This window comes from Pteronotus mesoamericanus, unplaced genomic scaffold, assembly GCF_021234165.1.
Source record: "Pteronotus mesoamericanus isolate MK-2021 breed Mesoamerican mustached bat unplaced genomic scaffold, CSHL_Meso_final contig_94, whole genome shotgun sequence".
NCBI lineage: Eukaryota > Metazoa > Chordata > Mammalia > Chiroptera > Mormoopidae > Pteronotus > Pteronotus mesoamericanus.
Window position 1 is genome coordinate 52,210,596 of NW_026555285.1, and position 17,757 is coordinate 52,228,352.

Sequence of the window (17,757 nt, forward strand, 5' to 3'; positions counted from 1 at the left end):
CCAGCGAGCACACAGGAGCCTGGAGAGGGAGGACACTGCCGCAGGCCGTCGGGGTGGCGAGCGACGGACCTGGATTCGATGCCAGGCCAGCCGGACTCCAGGACCCGGGCCCCCCACTTTGCCAGACTGTCCTGGGGAAGGAAGAGAAGAGAAAGCCACATTGTCTCCGAGGACCTACGGGAACTGCAACCCTGCCACGCAGCAGGCAGGTATGGGGAGACCAGAGCGAATCCATGCGGACGAAGGCCGCGGAGCTAAGGCTGTAGAAGACACCGAATAAGGCGTCCATGTAAGTCTTACTTGGGGCGATAAGGACTAGGGAAAAGTAAACAGGATGAGAGGGACTTTTTTAATAGCAAGTTGAGGGATCTCTTTGAGGTGACGTAGGCACCCTCTTTTTCCCCATCTTTAAGAAGTGATGAAAGAAAAAAGAGGGAAGGAGCGAGCCTGGTAGATGTTGGAAATGAGGCCCCAGGGAAGGAGGGCGGTGAGACAGGGGCCGGACGTGAGGCCGCGGCGGCCGTCCAGGCGCGCGGGCAGCAGCCGGCCCGGCGGCGCTGAGCTGGAAGCGCGCAGGCGAGGCTGCCTGGCTCTGCCGACCAACAAGAGAGGAAGGGAAGACGAGGGCGAGTCCCAGCCCCGCTGCATGGGAAGGGAGGGGCCGCTGCTGTCTGAAGTGGGGGCACGGCAGCCCCATGCGACTCTCTGGGTGCGAGTGGCCTGGGGCCGCAGCTCCTACACCTCCTGCGTGAAAGGTTCTCCCTTCCGCCTCTGACACCAGCTCCCGAGTCCCTCCCGTCTCCCGGCCACTCTCTCACCCTCCTGTGCTCCCCGCTCTGCACCACCACACGCGGGTCAGGAGGCCCGGCAGGCGCAGCCGAGGGCAGCATCTGAAGAGGGGCCCGGAGGGTGGGCGGGGCCCAGGCAGCCCGGGGAGCCGAACGGACCCCTCCCGGAGGGCGGGGGAGAGGGACACATGCTCCCGAGGGTCCCTGCAGGACGAGCTGCAGGCAGGGTCCTGGGGGGCGCCGGAGCCTGGGCGGGCCTCCCAGGAGACCGAGACAGCCAGGGCGCGCGGGACCGTGGCTGCTGGGAGGGAGGGGCCACCTGGGGCTCCCCCGGAACCCACCCAGCCGCCCGCCCAGCAGCCTCCCCCCACAGGACCTCTTGGTCCACTCCAGACACCTTCACAAGACAGGATATAACAAATATTTATTATGATTATTTTAATTAAAAAAATAAGCTCAGTAGTCTCTGGGCAGTGAGCTGAAGTACAGTAAAAAGTAGTGTCTGAGTGTCCGCTATGCGCCTGGAGGGCGCGCAGCGGTTCCCTGCGTGCGGGTGAAGGCCCGGCAGCCGGCTCCGCGTTACTGCGCGCGGGCCCTGAGTCCAGGGGCCCCGCTGAGGTGCAGGGCCGGGCGGGGGCCGGGCGGGGGCCGGGCAGGAGCCCTGGACGCCGGGAATCCCGGTTCTGCGCCCGGCACCACCCGGGGCCGCTGCCCGCGGGCCAAAGAGCGGGTCCCCTCCGAGTCCCCAGCGTGTCCCCGGGGCGCGGCGGCGGAGGCAGGCAGGGCAGGACGCCCCGGGACCCAGGCCGGAGCCAGCGCGGGACCCGCGGCAGCCCCACGCCCCACGTGCTACGCAGCCCAGCCCTCCTGGCGGAGGACCAGCCGCACGGCCTCGTCCACGTCGCTCACGACGTGTGCTGCCTCCAGGAGCCCCGGGCTGAGGCCGAAGTCGCGGTGCCCGTGGAAGGGCGACGGCTCCGCAGGCCCCGGCGCGGCAGGGCTGTACACGCCGGTGCAAACCAGGATGGGCGCGCAGCTCCGCGCGGCCGACGGCGCCTCCGCGCCCTCGGGTGTCTGCAGGTGCCGATGGAACAGGTTGGCGCCGTAGACGTCGGACATGGGGTTGTCCCTGGCGGGCAGTGAACCGAGAGTGAGGAGAGGGAAGCCGGTTTGGGGCTGCGGTTGGGGGGTGGGGGGGCCCTGGGGCTGCAGGGCACTCACCCCACGGCGTACAGGTTCCGGATGGGTGCAGCCCAGCCCCGCCGCGCCGCCTGCTGCCGGATCAGCGCCTCCGCGTACCGGTAGGTGAGGACGCTGGGCTTGCCGGTCAGGCCCTGGTACCGCAGCTCCCGGCCCGTCACCTTGCGGTAGATGGTCTCCAGGCAGAGCAGGAAGGTGCCGTGGCCGAACCTGGCAGGGGGTGTGGGGGCAGCTCAGCGCCGGTCTCCCGCCCGCCGCTGCTCCGGGGCCCGGGGGGGACAGGTCAAAACGAAAGGACCTCCAGGAAGGACATGGACTCCCGCCGCACATGGCCTGCTGTTCTCTGAGAGCATTTACTGAGCACCGGTCTAGCCCTGGAGACAAACGTCACACTGATTTCTCAGAAAAGCCCTGAGATCACTCTCGTTTTACAAGTGAGGAAACTGAGGCATAAAGAGGTGAAGTAACTTGCCCAAGGTGGTGGCGCTGGGATTACACCCCTGGCATCTGGACTCCGGGAAGTTTAAATTCTGCTTTAGCGCCGAGGCAGACTCCTGGTCGCCATTCTCCCCTCCTCTCTTGGCGCTGACTTTCAGCCGAGCACAGCCACCAAGTGTAAGAACCATAGCCCCTTCCTCCTCTGCGGCCGGCTGTGCGGCCACGCGCCTGCACTGCAGGCGAAGAGTCAGTGACATCAGAAGTGCCGGGCCACCCATCCCGAGAATACCCTTAAAACGGTGGAGGCAACGCGCTTCTCTACCCTCCCCTCTTCCTCCCTGCTGCCTGGGATGCTGCTGCGATGGCTAACACTGGGCAGCCATCTTGGGTTATGGAGCGAAGGCCTAAGGACCGCACGGCAGGACCACGGAGGGGCCTGTGTCCCTGACAGGCGGAGCTCCACACAAGACCTGGACTGCCTACCCCGGACGTACTTTACGTAAGAGAGAAGTTTCTGTCTTGTTTAAGATGCTTTTGGGTGTTCGTGGCTAGCCATGAAAACACACCTGAACTGATACTGCACAACGTGTTAAAGCGATGAACCGACCCCCCCCCCCCGCCCCGCCAGCACACCCTGACTTGGGAGAATGCTTCGGGAAAAACACCCAACCTCTCGCTGCAGAAATGCACTGGGAAGGAACGAGAGGGAGCCCCGCCATCCTCTCTGGGCCCCTGAGCAGCCGGGCTCGAGGCCACCCCGGGCCATGCAGCCCGCACAGGTCACTCGCCAGCTCATGGGGACCCGTGGGGGGGGCCCCGGGAGAACACTCTAGGCTTTGGCCTTACAGGTAAGAGCAGCCGAACATCGCCGAGCCGCTGTCAGCTGCCCTCCCTGTAGGGCGCCGCCACGGCCGGGGCAGCGCTGTGCTCGCCTCCAGGGCCAGGAGGGGCAGGCGAGCTCTGCCCTGAGCCTTGAGGGCGTCGCTCAGCCCCTGGGCCTCAATCCCCCGATCTAGGCCAACAGCACAACAGTTCTCTCCCTCCCCTGCCCCTCCTGCTCAGGGGCAAAAGGAAACAAAGAAGCAAAGGAAGCAATGCCAAGGCTGAGGGCAAGGGAGGAAGAGCGGGAGCCGCGCGCACCCCCGCCCAGAGGCCGCCCTTCGGGCTCCTCTGGTCAGAGACCAGGCTCTGCTATGCATCTGGGAGGCAAGGACGGTTCCTCAAAGACCGTCTCGCCGCATCCTCGGTGCGCGGTGCGCGGTGCGCTGCAGCTTACCTGAACAATCAGCGTGTGACGTGGCCCCCGAGACCCGTCCCGGAGGGCCCAGGCCGCGGCAGCTGCAGGCCCACCCGGGCCCAGGGCATCAGGGTCGGCCGGCCCGAGGCCGGGCTGCGTCCTCACCTGGGCATCTTGGCCTCCGCCATCCAGAGGAGGTCCATGTTACTGGCCAGGACGGGGAGGTGGGGGTCGGGGGCCGTTGCGGGACCCGTCCCGGGGCTCCCGTTGCTGAGAAGCACATCCATGATCAGCTGCAGGCTCGTCTCCCAGCGCACTGGCTCCCCGAGGAGAAGCACCCCTTGAAAGAGCCAAGGCGTGGGGTCAGGGTGCAGGGTGGCTGAGCCGCCCGCCCCTCGAGGCGAGGCGGCAGGAGGGAGGCTCGCAGGGACCAGCTGGGGCCACCCCCAAGGGGCTCAGCCGGCGAGGGCACGGCCCCCAGGCAGCCCTGGGAGAGCCTCTCGCCTCCCCTGGCCATGAGCAGAACCCGGGGCCTGAGGCGGCGCCTCCCAAGGGCCGCCCGTGTCAGCGCGTCCAGCACATGCTGCGGGGGAGGGCGGGGGGGGGCGCCAGAGACAGGACAGGCAGCAGCCAGGCGGCCGAACCCCTCCCCCACCCCCCCGCCACGGGTGCCTGGCTGAGCGCCCCAGCCCCTCTCTCTGGGCCCAGGACCAGCAGCCCAAATGGTGGGGGCGGGGGCAGGGGGCGGGGGGCAGGACGGAGCCCGCGGGCAGACTGCCAGCTCGCCCCCGACGACCTACCGCCCCTCAGCCCCTGCTCCTCCGCGCACGGCAACACCGCCTACTGCGGCTGCGAGAGGAACCGCGGGGTGCGGCAAGCACGCGCTGAGCCTGGGCTGGACGCTCAGTGCTCAGCAAACGGACGGAGAGCGGGCCGCTGCCCCGCAGGGCGGTGCCCTGGCAGCTGGAGGACGTGTGTCACGGCCGCGAGGACCGACGCCTGGCGGCGGGTCGGAGGGAGGGACCAAGGACGCCGCACGCTCAGGACAGCCCGGCTCAGGCAGAGCCTGCCCGCGCCCCGCGCACCTGAGTGTCCCCGTGGGGACTCGGGCCGGGGAGCAGCCTGCTGGTAACTCACTGCGCCTAAACCCTAGTTCCATTCTACCTGTAAACACAAGGTGTTTGGGGGTACTTTTAACAAATACTCATTTTTCCAAAAACGTTAACTATCACATAGGAGAAGGCTGGACTTTATTTTTTCAAAATTTTGCCACGAGTTACTCCGTTTTGCAAAATCACTTCGCCTGTGGCAGAGCTGAGCCAGTTTCTGAGCCGCCAGCAAAACTCGCCTCCGTCACCCCTACAGACACACCACCAGCCTGCGTGTGTAGCGGCGCATTTGGGGGGATGCTGCGCTGGATGTGATCATTTTACCACTTCAGTTCATCCTTTGGGATCCTTACTACACGTTGGGACACATATTTCCTTACTGAATTTTTTTCCGTTTACTCCTCCCTGTTATAAGAGATGTCATCTCGGAGTTTCACTTCAGGTCAGAGGAGGGGACACTGCAGGGTTTCCGTCCCGCCAGGACAGTGCCGGGCTCCTGGGCCAGGAGCCCCGGCTCCAGGCCGCTCCAGGCCGCCCCAGGCACGGGTGTGCCCTAGGATTCGCTAAGCCTGCATTTTTCCACAACAACAAGGCAAGGCAAGTGATGGGGAAGGAGAGAGGAGCGACAAACGTCTCAGAGGCAGTGAATGGCAGGCCCTCGACCAGGACCCAGGTGACCGCGCCTCCGATGGCCCCCGCAGGGCCGGAAGCGGGGGCCCACCAGACCCCGCCCACACTCGGAGAGGCCTCCTTACCTTCGATGGCGGGGAAGTCGTCCCTCGGAAGTGTCTGCCAAGAGACAAAGAACAGGCCCATCAGAGCCAGGGCCGGCCAGTGGCAGGAGTGCAGGGAGCGGAGCCTCGGCAGGGGCGGCTCCGTGGAGCCGCCTGCACGGCGGGCGGCATGCCCGTGGCCAGGTGCCTCTCCGAGAGGGCGGCCCGGAGGGCAGGCCGCAGGGTCAGCAAGCGGGGCCCACGCAGGCAGGGGGGCAGCACCGCGCACGAGGCCCCGGCGCGCCCCCCTCATTACCGTGGTCTTCGGCCGCCGCTGCAGGTCCACCATGTCGAGCGTCGGGAAGGCCATACGCAGCTCGTCCACAGTGACCACGTTCTCGAAGCCCAGTCTGGAGCACGGTCAGGGAAACAGCACTGGACAGTTTGGGGGGGGGCACCTCGAAAGGGAAGGGCGCCAACCCAGTCCTGACCACACAAGGCTACCGGGTGCCCGGACGGGACAGAGCCACGGACGCGCTCAGAGCCCAGCAGGCCGGCAGCACACGACCACCCCCGCGCCGGTCATGGGGCGATGCCTGGGCACGGGGCGCACGGGCGCCCCGTCCCCAGGGAGCTCCCCGCGGCCCCAAGCCCCTCGCGGCCAGCGTCTGGGAGGCGCAGCCACCGCGTGCCAAGCAGCTCAGAAGAGGGGCCTGCTCGGCGGCCTGGGGAGCGGCACCAAAGGCCCCGAGAAGTCGGCCTTCAGCTGAGGCTTTAAGATGACACGGATCCGCCAGGACGCAGAGGCCGTGGGGACGGGGGGAGCCGGCTCCAGCCTTGGCTCCCCAGGGCCCGCCTCCGCCTCCCCACCCTTAGCTCCCACTTGCAGTCTTCCCTGGGCCTGGTTTCAGGTCACTGGCTTCAGGTCGAAATGAATTCTCCGAACACGATGCTTCTGTCCGATCACCCCGCCGGCACCACGCCCACAGGCTCCCCACCGCCCTGGCGGGGATGAGCTCCCTGTCTCCCGGCGCCTGCTTCCGCGGCTCCCCACGCCCAGCACCCCGTCCCGTCCCGTCCCGATCTCCTGCTTCGAGGTCCTCAGCGCCCCTTCTCTCCCCGGCCTCCTGAGCTGCTGCCCCGGCCGGAAAACCTGGGCCCTGTCCTGTGGCACAGCCGCGCCCCTCAGTGAGGCCGCAAGTGGTTCCCGCGCCCAGGATGCTCCTGGGCCCCCAGCAGCCAGGACTTCCAGGAGCTGCACGGGTCACGCGGCCCTCAATCCCATGCTGCCCGAAACGCTCCGTTACCACGTGTGGCTGCGCCACGCCTGACTCCACTGTGAGCCCTCTGAGGAGCTCGCAGCCCCACTGCGCTTCCCCTGGCCCTGCCCCAGGGCCTACAGCACATGCTGGTGCCCAGGAAGAGCAGGCGCACAGGAAGTGCAGGCGCCCCAGGAAGAGCAGGCACCCCAGGAAGAGCAGGCACCCCAGGAAGAGCAGGCGCACAGGAAGAGCAGGCGCACAGGAAGAGCAGGCGCACAGGAAGTGCAGGCGCCCCAGGAAGAGCAGGCGCACAGGAAGAGCAGGCGCCCCAGGAAGAGCAGGCGCACAGGAAGTGCAGGCGCGCCAGGAAGTGCAGGCGCGCCAGGAAGAGCAGGCGCACAGGACAAGGAGGCGCACAGGAAGTGCTGGACAAGGCCTGCAGGAGGAGCAAATAAATGAGCTGCTTGCGAACAGGGACAAGACAAGCCTTCTGCCTTTTGAACAGCTCAGGGGACGACTTTGCTGCAGACGCCGGGGTGACCCGGCAGGGAGGCTGACGGAGCCCACGGACACAGCCGGTGGCGGGGGGGGGGGCCCGCAGCGCCCCACGGAGCCACAGCCGCCTCGTTTCCTTTCCAGGGCACAGGCTGCCGGCCTTTACCTCGGACCTGGTGACACGAGGCTCCCAGGGACCTGCGTGCCGAGCTCCCAGGAGGCTCTGAGCCAGACGCTGACTCTGGGAAGCCACCGGGCGCCAGGACTGGCTGCACCTCGCCGTGGGCCCCCTCCACCCTGGGGGGGGTGGCCCGCCCCGCCGCTTCCTCTGCAGCCGAGCGAGAAGCACCAGAAGGATACGCCCGGGCATTTTCCACCAGGGGCCCCTGCCCTGAGGCCAGCATCCGCTTCCCGTGGAACTGGGAGAAGAGCTTCAGGGGGCTGTGCGAGAGAATGACTTGGTCTGGCTCCACCTGTGGGGACCAACACGAGGCGGGAGAGAGGGGGGGCACACGGCTCAGGGAGAGCAAAGGGAGAGGCGGCAGCTTCCTTCACGCAGGAAGGAGGCCCCCGCCCCGGGAAGCAAGCGGGGAGAGCCCCCTCCCAGCTCCCAGGAACGACCCACAGCTGCGGGAGCCGCCGGCCTGGCGTGGCTCTCGCCACAGAGAGAGCGAGCAGGACGGACTGCCGGCCGTGGGCCCGCCGCTCACGCACCCAGCCCTGCTCGGCGCCGCTGCCAGACGCGGAGGGCGTGCGCCTGGCCTCGGTCACTGTCACAGAGCCCGGCCCCTCGCCTCGGCTTCCGGCTCTCCTTCTACTTGAAGACCGAGCTGTTCGCCATCCACACTCCCTATGACAAGGCCGCCTTTCCTCAGAGGGTGTTTGAAACCCTCCCCGGAAACCGCGGAAAGGAGCCAGGGTCCCGCCTGCGCCCCCTGCACTCACCCTCAAGCAGGGCCACGCCAGCTACGCACTTGGTTCTCCTTCCCTCCCAAACTGCACCCCCCCCACCACGGAGGGAAGGGTGGTCTGCAAGTGGGCGAAGGGGGACTGCTTTTGGGGGACCGCACTCGCTCTCACGCGCGTCTTGTGTATGGGAGCCGCCCCCTCCAGCCCCCCCCCCCCAACCCCAGCATACGGAGATTTTGAAAAACGCGGCCCTTGCTTTCCAGGGGCAGATGAGTCAAAAGGGACGACACACACCCAGAGGGAAAGCCCCGGGCACAGTGACAGTGGGCGGAACCACCAGCTCCACGGGCGGGAGCTCCTGCCCGGCACGCGTGTGCACGTCACACGCGAGCCTGCTGACGAGGTCCCCACTCGCGAGGCTGGGCTGGGACCTCCCGTTATTTTCCCAGCCGAGCTGGGCGATCGCTGCCGAGCCCACCAGCCCTGCCCCGGGCGTGCCCAGCCTGAGCCCCAACGGGGCTCCCCCGGGAGGCGCCTCCAGCTGTCGGCTCACCCTGAAGCCCAGCAGGGCCGACAGCTCCTGGGCTTTGTCGTGCTGTAAGATGTTCCCAGCGTTCGTGACGAAGACCACGGGCACCCGCAGCTGCCCCTGGGCGTCCAGCAGCCTGCGGAAGGCTTCCAGGGCGGCGGGGATCACTTGGTGGCCCCGCACCAGCACTCCGTCGATGTCCAGCAGGAATCCAAAGGTAGGCGGGCTCTGCAGGGGGGGGGGGGGCGGACAGAGCCGTCACTGCCTGAGTCAGTCAAGAGGCACAGGGACCGGGAAGGAACAGCCCTCAAAGAAAGGGGCCCCCGTCATTCTGGGTTGCTCAGGCCTGAAGCAGAAAGCGAGGACGTGGGGCTTCTGATAGAGCAAACCTGCCTCTAACAAAGGATGAGTCTTTTCCATATATATAAGGAAAAATATTATTCATTTATTCTTAGAGACAGGGGAAGGGAGAGAGAAAGAGAAGGAGAGATACATCGATGTGAGAGAGAAACTTCGCTCGGTTGCCTCTCCCGCTGGGGACCGAACCCGCAGCCGAGGCATGTGCCCCGGCCGCGGGCCACACCGGCCCCCTTTCGCTTTGTAGGGCAACGCCCAACCGCCTGAGCCACACTGGTCAGGGCTCATATATTTTTAAGCCTATAACTGCTTTGTTACAAATTATTTTTCCATAATTAATATAAAGAAATTTTTAAAGTGGAAAAGAGAAATTCAAAACATAATCCCTACAGTTTAGCACAACCAAGGAGTATTTTCATCGCTTCATTTTCTAGTCTCATCGTTTAGCTACAACTACACTTTACATGTGCAATTTTTATTTCTGCTTGACATATAAACATTTTTTGCCTGTTGTAACAGCCCTCACAACTGTGTTTTAAAATTGTATTATAACCACACAAACACACAGATAAAAACAAAAACTAGACATAGCCCTGGCTGGTGTGGCTCGGTTGGAGCGTTGTCCCAAAACCAAACGCCTCTGGTCTGATTCCTGGCCAGGCCACATACCCAGGCTGCGGGCTGGGTCCTGGGTCTGGATGCCGCCCAGGCGGGAGGCACCCAATCAATGTATCTCTCTCACATCAATGTTCCTTTCTCTCGCTCTCTCTAAAATCAGTAAACATATTTTCTTAAAAATGTAAACCATGCTAAACCAATTCTGGGTAAGAAGCAAAGACAAAGGAACATCTACGTAGCGCCTTCATTTCAAATTAGCCTTAAACCACATGCTCCAACCCACTGAGCCCCACCCGCCAGGGTGACCTGGTATGTTTTAAACAGCAGCAGCCCTGGCTGGTGGGGCTCCAGTGGGTTGAGTGCCAGCCTATGAGCTGAAAGGTCACGGTTAAATTCCCCGTCAGGGCACAGGCCTGGGTTGCGAGCCAGGCCCCCAGTTGGCGGTGTGCGAGAGGCAGCGATCTCACACACATGATGTTTCTCTTTCTCCCTCCCTTCCCCTCTCTCGCAAAATAAATAAAATTTTACAACAGCAACAACAGCATTACGAAGATAGCTCATTTCACTGCCTCCTCCAATCACTTCCCCACTGGAGGAAACTTACTATATGCCGGTCACTTCGCAAAGTCCTCTGCATGTATCACCAAATATACCAAACGCATATTCTCACAAAAACACCGCATGGGCACTAACATCCCCGTGACATATATCAGGAAACTGAAGCTGCGAAAGCCAGTGATTTGCTCAGGTCAAACGCCAGTCCCCGCTCCGGGCAGGGCTGAGCTCCAAAGCGGCCACTCTTAAATTCTGTGACGCGCTTCCTCCTTCCTTCCCTCTGTGCACGCTCACAAAGGTCACCCACTGGTACCTCCAGACCCACAAAGACACTAGAGGGAACACAATAATTATAAACGGTGGCGATTATTCTTTACACTTAGGTCATTGCAGTTTATAGTCCTTTTGTCAATAGCAGCCTATGCTTCCGGCTTGGGCACGTCGGGCTCAAGTGCCCAGTGCCGTTCCTTCTTTGCGTCTCAGCAGCTCCACAGGCAGGATGCCACCAGGAGAACGCAGCTGCTCAGAGCTACAAGGCTGGCGCTAGGCGGCCTGGGTTCCCGGCTCTGCCGCTTCCCAGCTGTGTGCCCTGGGGCAAGCCGCTCAACCTCCCTGTGGAACAGGACTTAGCCCACACAGTTGTTAGAGAAATGCTACGGATTCATGATGTATTTGTGGAGTACTTAGAACAGTGCCTGGCGCAAAGTACCATGTGGTGGTGGGTTTGTTTGTTGTTGTTGTTTTTTAAAATGGTTGGCTTAAACCCAAGGGTTGCTGTGAAAGCATCATACACACGTATCACATTACCATTACTGCAGACGGGAAGGGTGAATGTAGCAGGCAAAAGGCTGGGGAAAGGGGGCGCGCAAGACAGGGCTGCCAGCCTCAGAATCCTGGCACGCGGTGTGGGACCTTGAAACAAAGTCGTTAAAAACTGGACTCCAAACTTCAGCGCCCTTCCTAACAGCAGGGTCATGCCCGCCTCCAAGGCTGAGAGAACTGGAAATCCCCGAAGTACCTGGCACAAATTAGGGACCCTGCGCGGGTTTTCCTCCCCGCCCCTGACAGAAGAGCGGCTCCTTCCAAGCGAACTCACAACCAATGGCACCCAAGTCGAAAGCCCCGCCCCCCGAAAAAAACCCGCACTGGTCTCCGCGCAGCCCCCTGGCAGGTGCAGCTCCGGAGAGCAGTCCATCACGAGCCCCTAAATCTCTTTCAAACGCATTGGAAAATCAAAACCCCTAAGTCCTCGTCATGAACCTCAAAGAGGAAACAGGAAGGGGGAAAACGCCGGGGACTTTGGGGGAGAGCGGCAAGAGGCCACGAGCCGCTCCGGGTGCGCGTGTTCGGTGTTTTGTCCTGCTCCAGTCGGGGTCACTTTTCTCCTGACCAAACACGCGCCCCAAGGCCCGAGTCGGGGAGGCAGGGCGCGCGGGGACACTCGCGCTTCAGGCCAGAAACAGCAGCAGATGCCCAATCACGGCCATTTCCCAGGAGGCCGGGCGCTCCGGCCTCCCCGCAAGCCCTGCGTCCCGGCTCACCTGCGTGGCCCTCACCTGAGCGGGGCCCACAGAGTAGCCCCTACCGGGACAGGGGCCCCGGAACCCCGCAGCCCCGCGCGTCGCCCGCCGCCAGAGCCCGGGCACCGCTCGGACCGCGGCGAAGACGCCAAGCACAGCCATCCGGCCGCCGCCTGCGCGCACTGCGCCTGCCCGGCCTGCCGCGACCTCCGCCGGGCGGCCAATCAGCGGCCGGCGGCGCCCGAGGCTTCTCGGGAGTTGTAGTTCCGCGTGCGTGTCCCGGACCTCGGCCGCGTGCCGGGCGGACAGCGCGCGGGGCAGCGGGGAGGCTCAGTTCTCGGGGCGTACGTTTGCGCGCCCCACTTGCCCACTTTCTCTCCTGCGGAGCCCTGTGGGGGCCCTGCAGCCAGCCCTGACACCCTCCTGCGCTGGGCCCCCTAGGGGCCCTCTGAGCAGAGCCAGGGCGCCCTTCTGCCGGCGGCACCCCGGTGAGCAGCACACAGCGGCAGCCTCGGTGGCCCCGGACCCCGCTAGGGAGGGAACCGCGGGGACAGGCAGGGAGAAGGGGCTCAGGGAGGCTGACTGTTGAGCACCCACAATACGACCCGCACCTCCCGCTAAGGGCCGCGTTACAGTCTTTCCTATAGGTCAGCGCGCACCTCCGACGGGGGGTCGGGGGATGGAGGTCGCCCGGCCGCGCCTATACCGTGCAGCGGCATGGACCGAGGCGAGGCCACCAGAGCACGCTCACACTCAGCTTTTATTAAATCCAGGTTCACACGAGAGAGAATATCAACATTCCACCAATACCCCGATGACATTCCATTAATACCGCTGTAACACCACACAGTAAACACACAACAGCCGCGGAGGCGGGAGGGGAGGGGAGGGTAACGAACCTGAGTCCCAGAGTCTCAGTCCCGGGTCCAGGAGCCAGCCTAGCTCGGCGAGCGGGGGCCTCAGTCCGCTTGGAGCGCGGATCTCGGGCGGCGTGGAAGTTCCGGAGCTCCGGCGGCGCGTGGCCCAGAGCAGCGTGGAGAAGCGTCTCGGTGGTGGCGGCTCTGAAGTCCACTTCAATTCTCCCCAAATTCTTGGCGCCTGATGGAGCTGTGGTCGGGGCCGAGAGCCACCAGCGCCCTATCAGCGGGCATGCCCTCTGTGCAGACGCGTCTGCGTCCCCGTATCGTGGGTGCGCCGCCCGGGCAGGCCTTGGGCAGGGCGCCTGGCGTGGCTTAAGCTGCTCCCTTCCTGAACCAGAAGGTCACAGCTGACGGGCAGCCCTCTCGGTTGGTGAGTGACCCCGTTTTGTTTTATATACTTCACCTTCTCTTGACCGAGCCAACGCCATTTTATTGGCCCTGCCCTCCACGCTGACTTCGGCCCTGAGCCCAGGCCCTCACCCGCCCAGACCCCACCGGGTGGGGTCCGATCCCCACCGGGCTATGCCCCAGGTCTCCAGCCCTGGGTGTCACAGACCTTGGAATGGGTGTGCAGGTACCACCACTAGTGAAATAGTCCTGCCAAGAGCATCAGATTAAACCTTATCAAGACTCACCCACAGGAAGTACAGGCGCCGCAGGATGATGCGAAAGGACGCCAAGGGAGTGAGGCCCGCGAGGTGCAGACGGGGCGCGCTCTGCAGGACAGACAGATGACCTGGCCTCGTTACCAAATACATGTTAAGAAACAAAGGAAAAGAAAAAGCGTAATGCTGTGAAGAGCTCCAGCGGTGCTGTGGGGCTCGCACTCGGTTTTCACTGCCAGGAGCCGGAGCCGGAGCCCGCCTGTAGGGCGGCAGCAGCCCAGACTTAGGCGTCCCAGGTGGAAGGCAGGGTCGCAGTCCCGGGGCCGGGATGGGGGGAGGGTGGGTGGGGAGCAGAGAACCACGTGGACATCCGGCCTGGCCCCCCACCATCCCCCGCAGCCTCAGTCGGTTGCTGCTTTGCTTGGGAGCTTCCAGAGGATCTGAAGGTCAGAGGCGGGATTCCTCCGCCTCCGCGCACGGACCGACATTTTGAGTCTTTGTTGTGCGCGGCTGTTCTGAGCGTAGTAGGATGTTTAGCAACATTGCTGGCGATAGCACCCCCTCCTGCAGCTAGAACCACCAAAATGTTTCCATGTATGCCCAATGTCCCTCGGGGGGCCCAGTCACTGGTACTGAGGCCCTCTGGGGGGGACAGCTCACCAACCTCCTGAGTGAGACCAGGAGGGGACCGGAGCGCCAGAAAACCCAGTTCCTAAGCACAGACGGGGCTTCTCAAACCGGGAGAAGCCCCTGAGCAGCAGCTGAGCCCCTCACGCTGCCCTCCGGTCCCCCTCCCGGCCTCACCCCTCTCCAGTCGCGGGGATGCTTACATTCTCTTTCAAACCAGGGCTTGTTGCCATTTGATAGCACCCCCATTTGTACATAAGGAAAATCTGTTCATTTCTTTATAACCCTGGGGTAGGGAAATCTTCCGAAGTCAAGGACCAGAAGCATTAAAGAGAGAAAAATGGAGCCCCGGCCGGTGTGGTTCAGTGGTTTGGGCGTCAGCAAGAGAAGCGGAAGGCGGCCTGTTTCACGCCTGGTCACGGCGCATGCCCGGTGCGCAGGCGGGGCAGGGCGGGTGACGTGTTTCTCCCTCCCTTTCTCTAAGATCCGTGGGTGCGTCTCTGAGTGAGCGTAGGAATTAACTTGAATAAAATACAGTAAAAATGTTTATAATAACACATATTTGAGAACAGCCCAGGTGCAGATCTGTAGGGGCTGTAATATCCTTGTCAAACAAACGAGAGTGTGTTCCCACGATGAAATACTCCGGTATAAAAAGGAAGTGCTTTACAAGTACCAAAATGGAAAGATCCCTGGGACATAGTGCTAAATAAAAACACCAGAGTTCAGAACAGCATGGATAGTATGCTGTCTGTTAAATCAGAAAGGGGAAAACAGAATATTTATATTTGCATTCGTTTATTTTGCATAAAGAAACGCAAAAAACTGAGAGACGTGGTGGGAAAAATGAGCGGGGTGGGAAAGAGGGTGGGGGTGTAGGGGTGGGCGGAAGACTTTCCAATGTATCCCTGTTCTCTTTTTTTTTAATTCTTGAAATGTGATTGTATAGCTACTTAAAATGTTTACGTAAATGTAGTAAAATGTAAAGCTCTTGACAGCCCTACTCCCCCACCCTGTGCCACGTCCTCTAACTTCGCGCAGCAGACACGACTGTCCACAAACATCCACTGAGTGTCGTTCCCAGCAGCGACGGGAGGCGACCGCAGAGCGCGCTCCAAGCCCCGGGAGCGCGGCGCGGCGGGCGCCCCTGTGGCTCCGCGGGCAGCCGCCAGGGGGCAGCCGCGCGGCGCGGCGCGGCCCCGCCGGCGGCCACAGGTGCGGGCCGGGCGGCTGCTCCGGGAAGGGGCGTCCCCCCGCCCCAGCCCGAGGCTCACACTCCTCGCCATTTGCTCTCCGCCGGCTCCTGTCTCGGCCGCTTCCCGCTAAATGGCAGTCCCGGGGTCTAGAAGGGCCGCCGCAGTCCGCAGGCGGGGGATGGGGTGGGGGCGGGCCCTGGACAAAGGGAGGCTCCCGGCCAGGCTGAGGCCCTCGGTTCCCGGAGTCCAGGTCTCCGCTGGCGGGCGGGGGTGCGGACAGGAAACCGGGGCCGTCCGCCGCAGGTCCCGCAAGGGGTCAGCCTGCCCCAGCGGGAAGCCGCTGCCTGGGGGTCTGCAGCCTGCTGGCCTCCGGGGGCCACGAGGGCGCCGTCAGGGGCCGGTTGGGGGGACACAGCGGCTGAGGCCGCCCCTCTGAGCTGAGACCGGCCCGGGCCCCAGGACTGGACGGGGACGCCCGCCGGGATCAGGCTGCGGATCACAGAGGGTCGACGCGGCGACCGCCAAGCCTCTCCCAACTCCGACGGCCTGGGACCCGCGCCCTCCCCGTCTGCGCAGAGGGGCTGGCCGCCTCCGGGGTAGGGGCTGCGGGCTGCCCCCGGCAAAGGCCCATTGCAAGGCTGGGTCCGGGCGCCATGAAGGTGGTGGATGAGGGGATGTCGCCTAGAAAACCTCGACACGACACCACGTGGCCCTGCTGGGCAGCCTGTTCACAGGAGCATCGCGGCCTGGGGCGCTGCGCAGGGCGAAGCCCATCCCATGCTGCCCCAGGCCCACCTCGCTGCACCCCGACACCCAGAGTTCTCCCAGCCTCGCCTGCCCTGACAGAGAAGAAAGGGCAAAGAAGATTTTTTAAGTTTGACTTTCAGTCCTGGCAGTTGTGGCTCATGGATTGAGCGCAGGCCCGCAGCCTAAAGGGTCTCAGGGCACAGGCCTGGCTCGCAGGCCAGGTCCCCAGTAGGGGGCGCACTAGAGGCAACCACACGTTGACTTCCCCTTCTTTCTCCCTTCCCTTCTCTAAAAATAAATAAATCTTTTTTAAAAAAAATAAAGTTGATTTTTAGAGCTAAAGGAAAACATTGTGTTGTTGTTCCACTGATCCATGCCTTCATTGGTTTGTTCTTGCATGTGCCCTGACCAGGATCCAACCTGCAACCTCGGCATTTCAGGACGACACTCTTAACTAACTGAGCTACCTTGCCAAGGCAGGACAAAGATGATATTGCTTTTAGGATGATTGCTATTTAAAGCAACATATCAGGAGGAGAAACCCTGGCTGCTGTGGCCCAGTGGATTGAGCGCTGGCCTGCCAACCTAAGGGTTGCCAGTTCGATTCCCAATAAAGTAACATACTCAAGTATTACATGAAAACATTTATGCTCTAGTATGCTAACTTAGTTTTGGCTTGTAGACATACTTATATATTATATATCCAATCCTTAAGTGATCAATACTTGTGAGAAGCAAGGACAACGTCCGTCTTTCTAACTCCTGGCCTTGGGAAAAAGGGCATTCGGGGATTCTGGCCTCGGTGGCTGAGGCCGCTCCAGAACCCGGGTCGGTCAGCTTGGGAAATTAAACAGCCACAGCTTGCTCCTGGCGTGAGGTCTTCCGTCCGGGGAGGCCCCGCCCTGCTCCCTCCTGCGTCGGCACCCAGCTCGTTCCCACAGGGGACGTCCATCGGTTCACCGCGTCCTTTTCCGGGCACTGAGGAGGTCTGGGGCAGGGCCCGCGTGAAGCCATCATTAGCGGGGGCCCACACGGAGGCCCCAGTCCCGCGGGAGGGAGACCATGAACCGGAGATAAAAGTCACCCGCAAACCGTGGTAAGTCACGAGGGAAACGACCAAGGTATCACAGGCAGCCTGGGCGGCGCCCAGCGGCTGGACCCTCGCGGGGAAGGCGAGCTGGCCAGGCGGCCGCGAGAGGAGGCCCTGGCGCGGGACAGAGGTTGGCCCCCGGAGGGGCAGGCAGCCAGCGCGGCCAGAGTCCGGGGCAGCGGGGTCACGGGCCGGAGGAGGCTGGCAGGGGTGCAGGTCCAACAGGAAGTGCTACTGAGACACCTGGGGCTTTCCACGCGCACTGGGTTGTACGCAATGGGGTAAACTGAATTCATTGAAATTTAAAAAGTGTTTTCTACTGTTATTTATTGATTTTGGAGAGAGAGGATGGGAGGGGGAGAGAGAGAAACACCGATGGGAGAGAGAAGCATTGATCAGCTGCCTCCCAACCAGGGATCGAGCCCACAGCCTTTTGGCGTGAGGGACGACGTTCCAGCCACGGAGCCACACCGGCCAGGGTGAATTAGGTTCATTCTCTAAAAGCCGCTGTTTTGTGGAAAATGAAGTGAGAAAGGCAAAGAGAAGAAAAGGGAGATCGATGAGACAGCCATTGCCACAATTCAGGCGAGAGGGGGCGGGGCTGGAGCTCAGCCCCCAGCAGTGGAGGTGGAGGTTTCAGGGCACAGTCGCTGCGGGGAGCGGGGAGAGAGCAGCTCGGGGAACCTCCCGGAGGACGGAGGACGTCTGCTCCGAGCTCCCGGGTGGGACTGACCGACGGAGGAGGAGTTGAAAGGGAAGAGTTCGGAGTTCAGAGTTCAGAGTTGCACGTCGGAGTTTCAGAGATTCCTGCGGGCTAAGGGAATAAATAAACTTGGGAACCA

At 62.8% G+C, this 17,757-nt stretch overlaps 1 protein-coding gene across 2 annotated transcripts; it reads right to left on the bottom strand.

The window, feature by feature from the left end:
* Window positions 1–1,240: 1,240 nt before the first annotated feature.
* Window positions 1,241–11,917, bottom strand: HDHD5 (haloacid dehalogenase like hydrolase domain containing 5). Of its 2 annotated transcripts, none has more exons than XM_054586691.1 (8): window positions 11,767–11,917; window positions 8,705–8,908; window positions 7,603–7,715; window positions 5,802–5,895; window positions 5,528–5,561; window positions 3,829–4,003; window positions 2,010–2,198; window positions 1,241–1,917 (listed from the first exon to the last, which is right to left on the bottom strand). In XM_054586691.1, exons 1-8 carry the CDS (start codon window positions 11,890–11,892, stop codon window positions 1,638–1,640), a joined length of 1,215 nt encoding a protein of 404 aa, XP_054442666.1. In that variant the 5' UTR covers window positions 11,893–11,917; the 3' UTR covers window positions 1,241–1,637. The 2 variants fall into 2 exon arrangements, with proteins under 2 accessions (XP_054442666.1, XP_054442664.1); XM_054586689.1 differs by having other exon boundaries at window positions 11,752–11,917.
* Window positions 11,918–17,757: the final 5,840 nt, after the last annotated feature.

Coding starts and splice junctions, on each gene's coding strand:
- HDHD5 (XM_054586689.1), bottom strand. CDS start 11,892: ATGGCTGTGCTTGGCGTCTTCGCCGCGGTCCGAGCGGTGCCCGGGCTC. Junction 8,909..11,751: donor CTCAGGTGAGGGCCACGCAG/GTGAGCCGGGAC, acceptor CCCCCCCTGCAG/AGCCCGCCTACCTTTGGATT. Junction 4,004..5,527: donor CGACTTCCCCGCCATCGAAG/GTAAGGAGGCCT, acceptor GGCTCTTTCAAG/GGGTGCTTCTCCTCGGGGAG.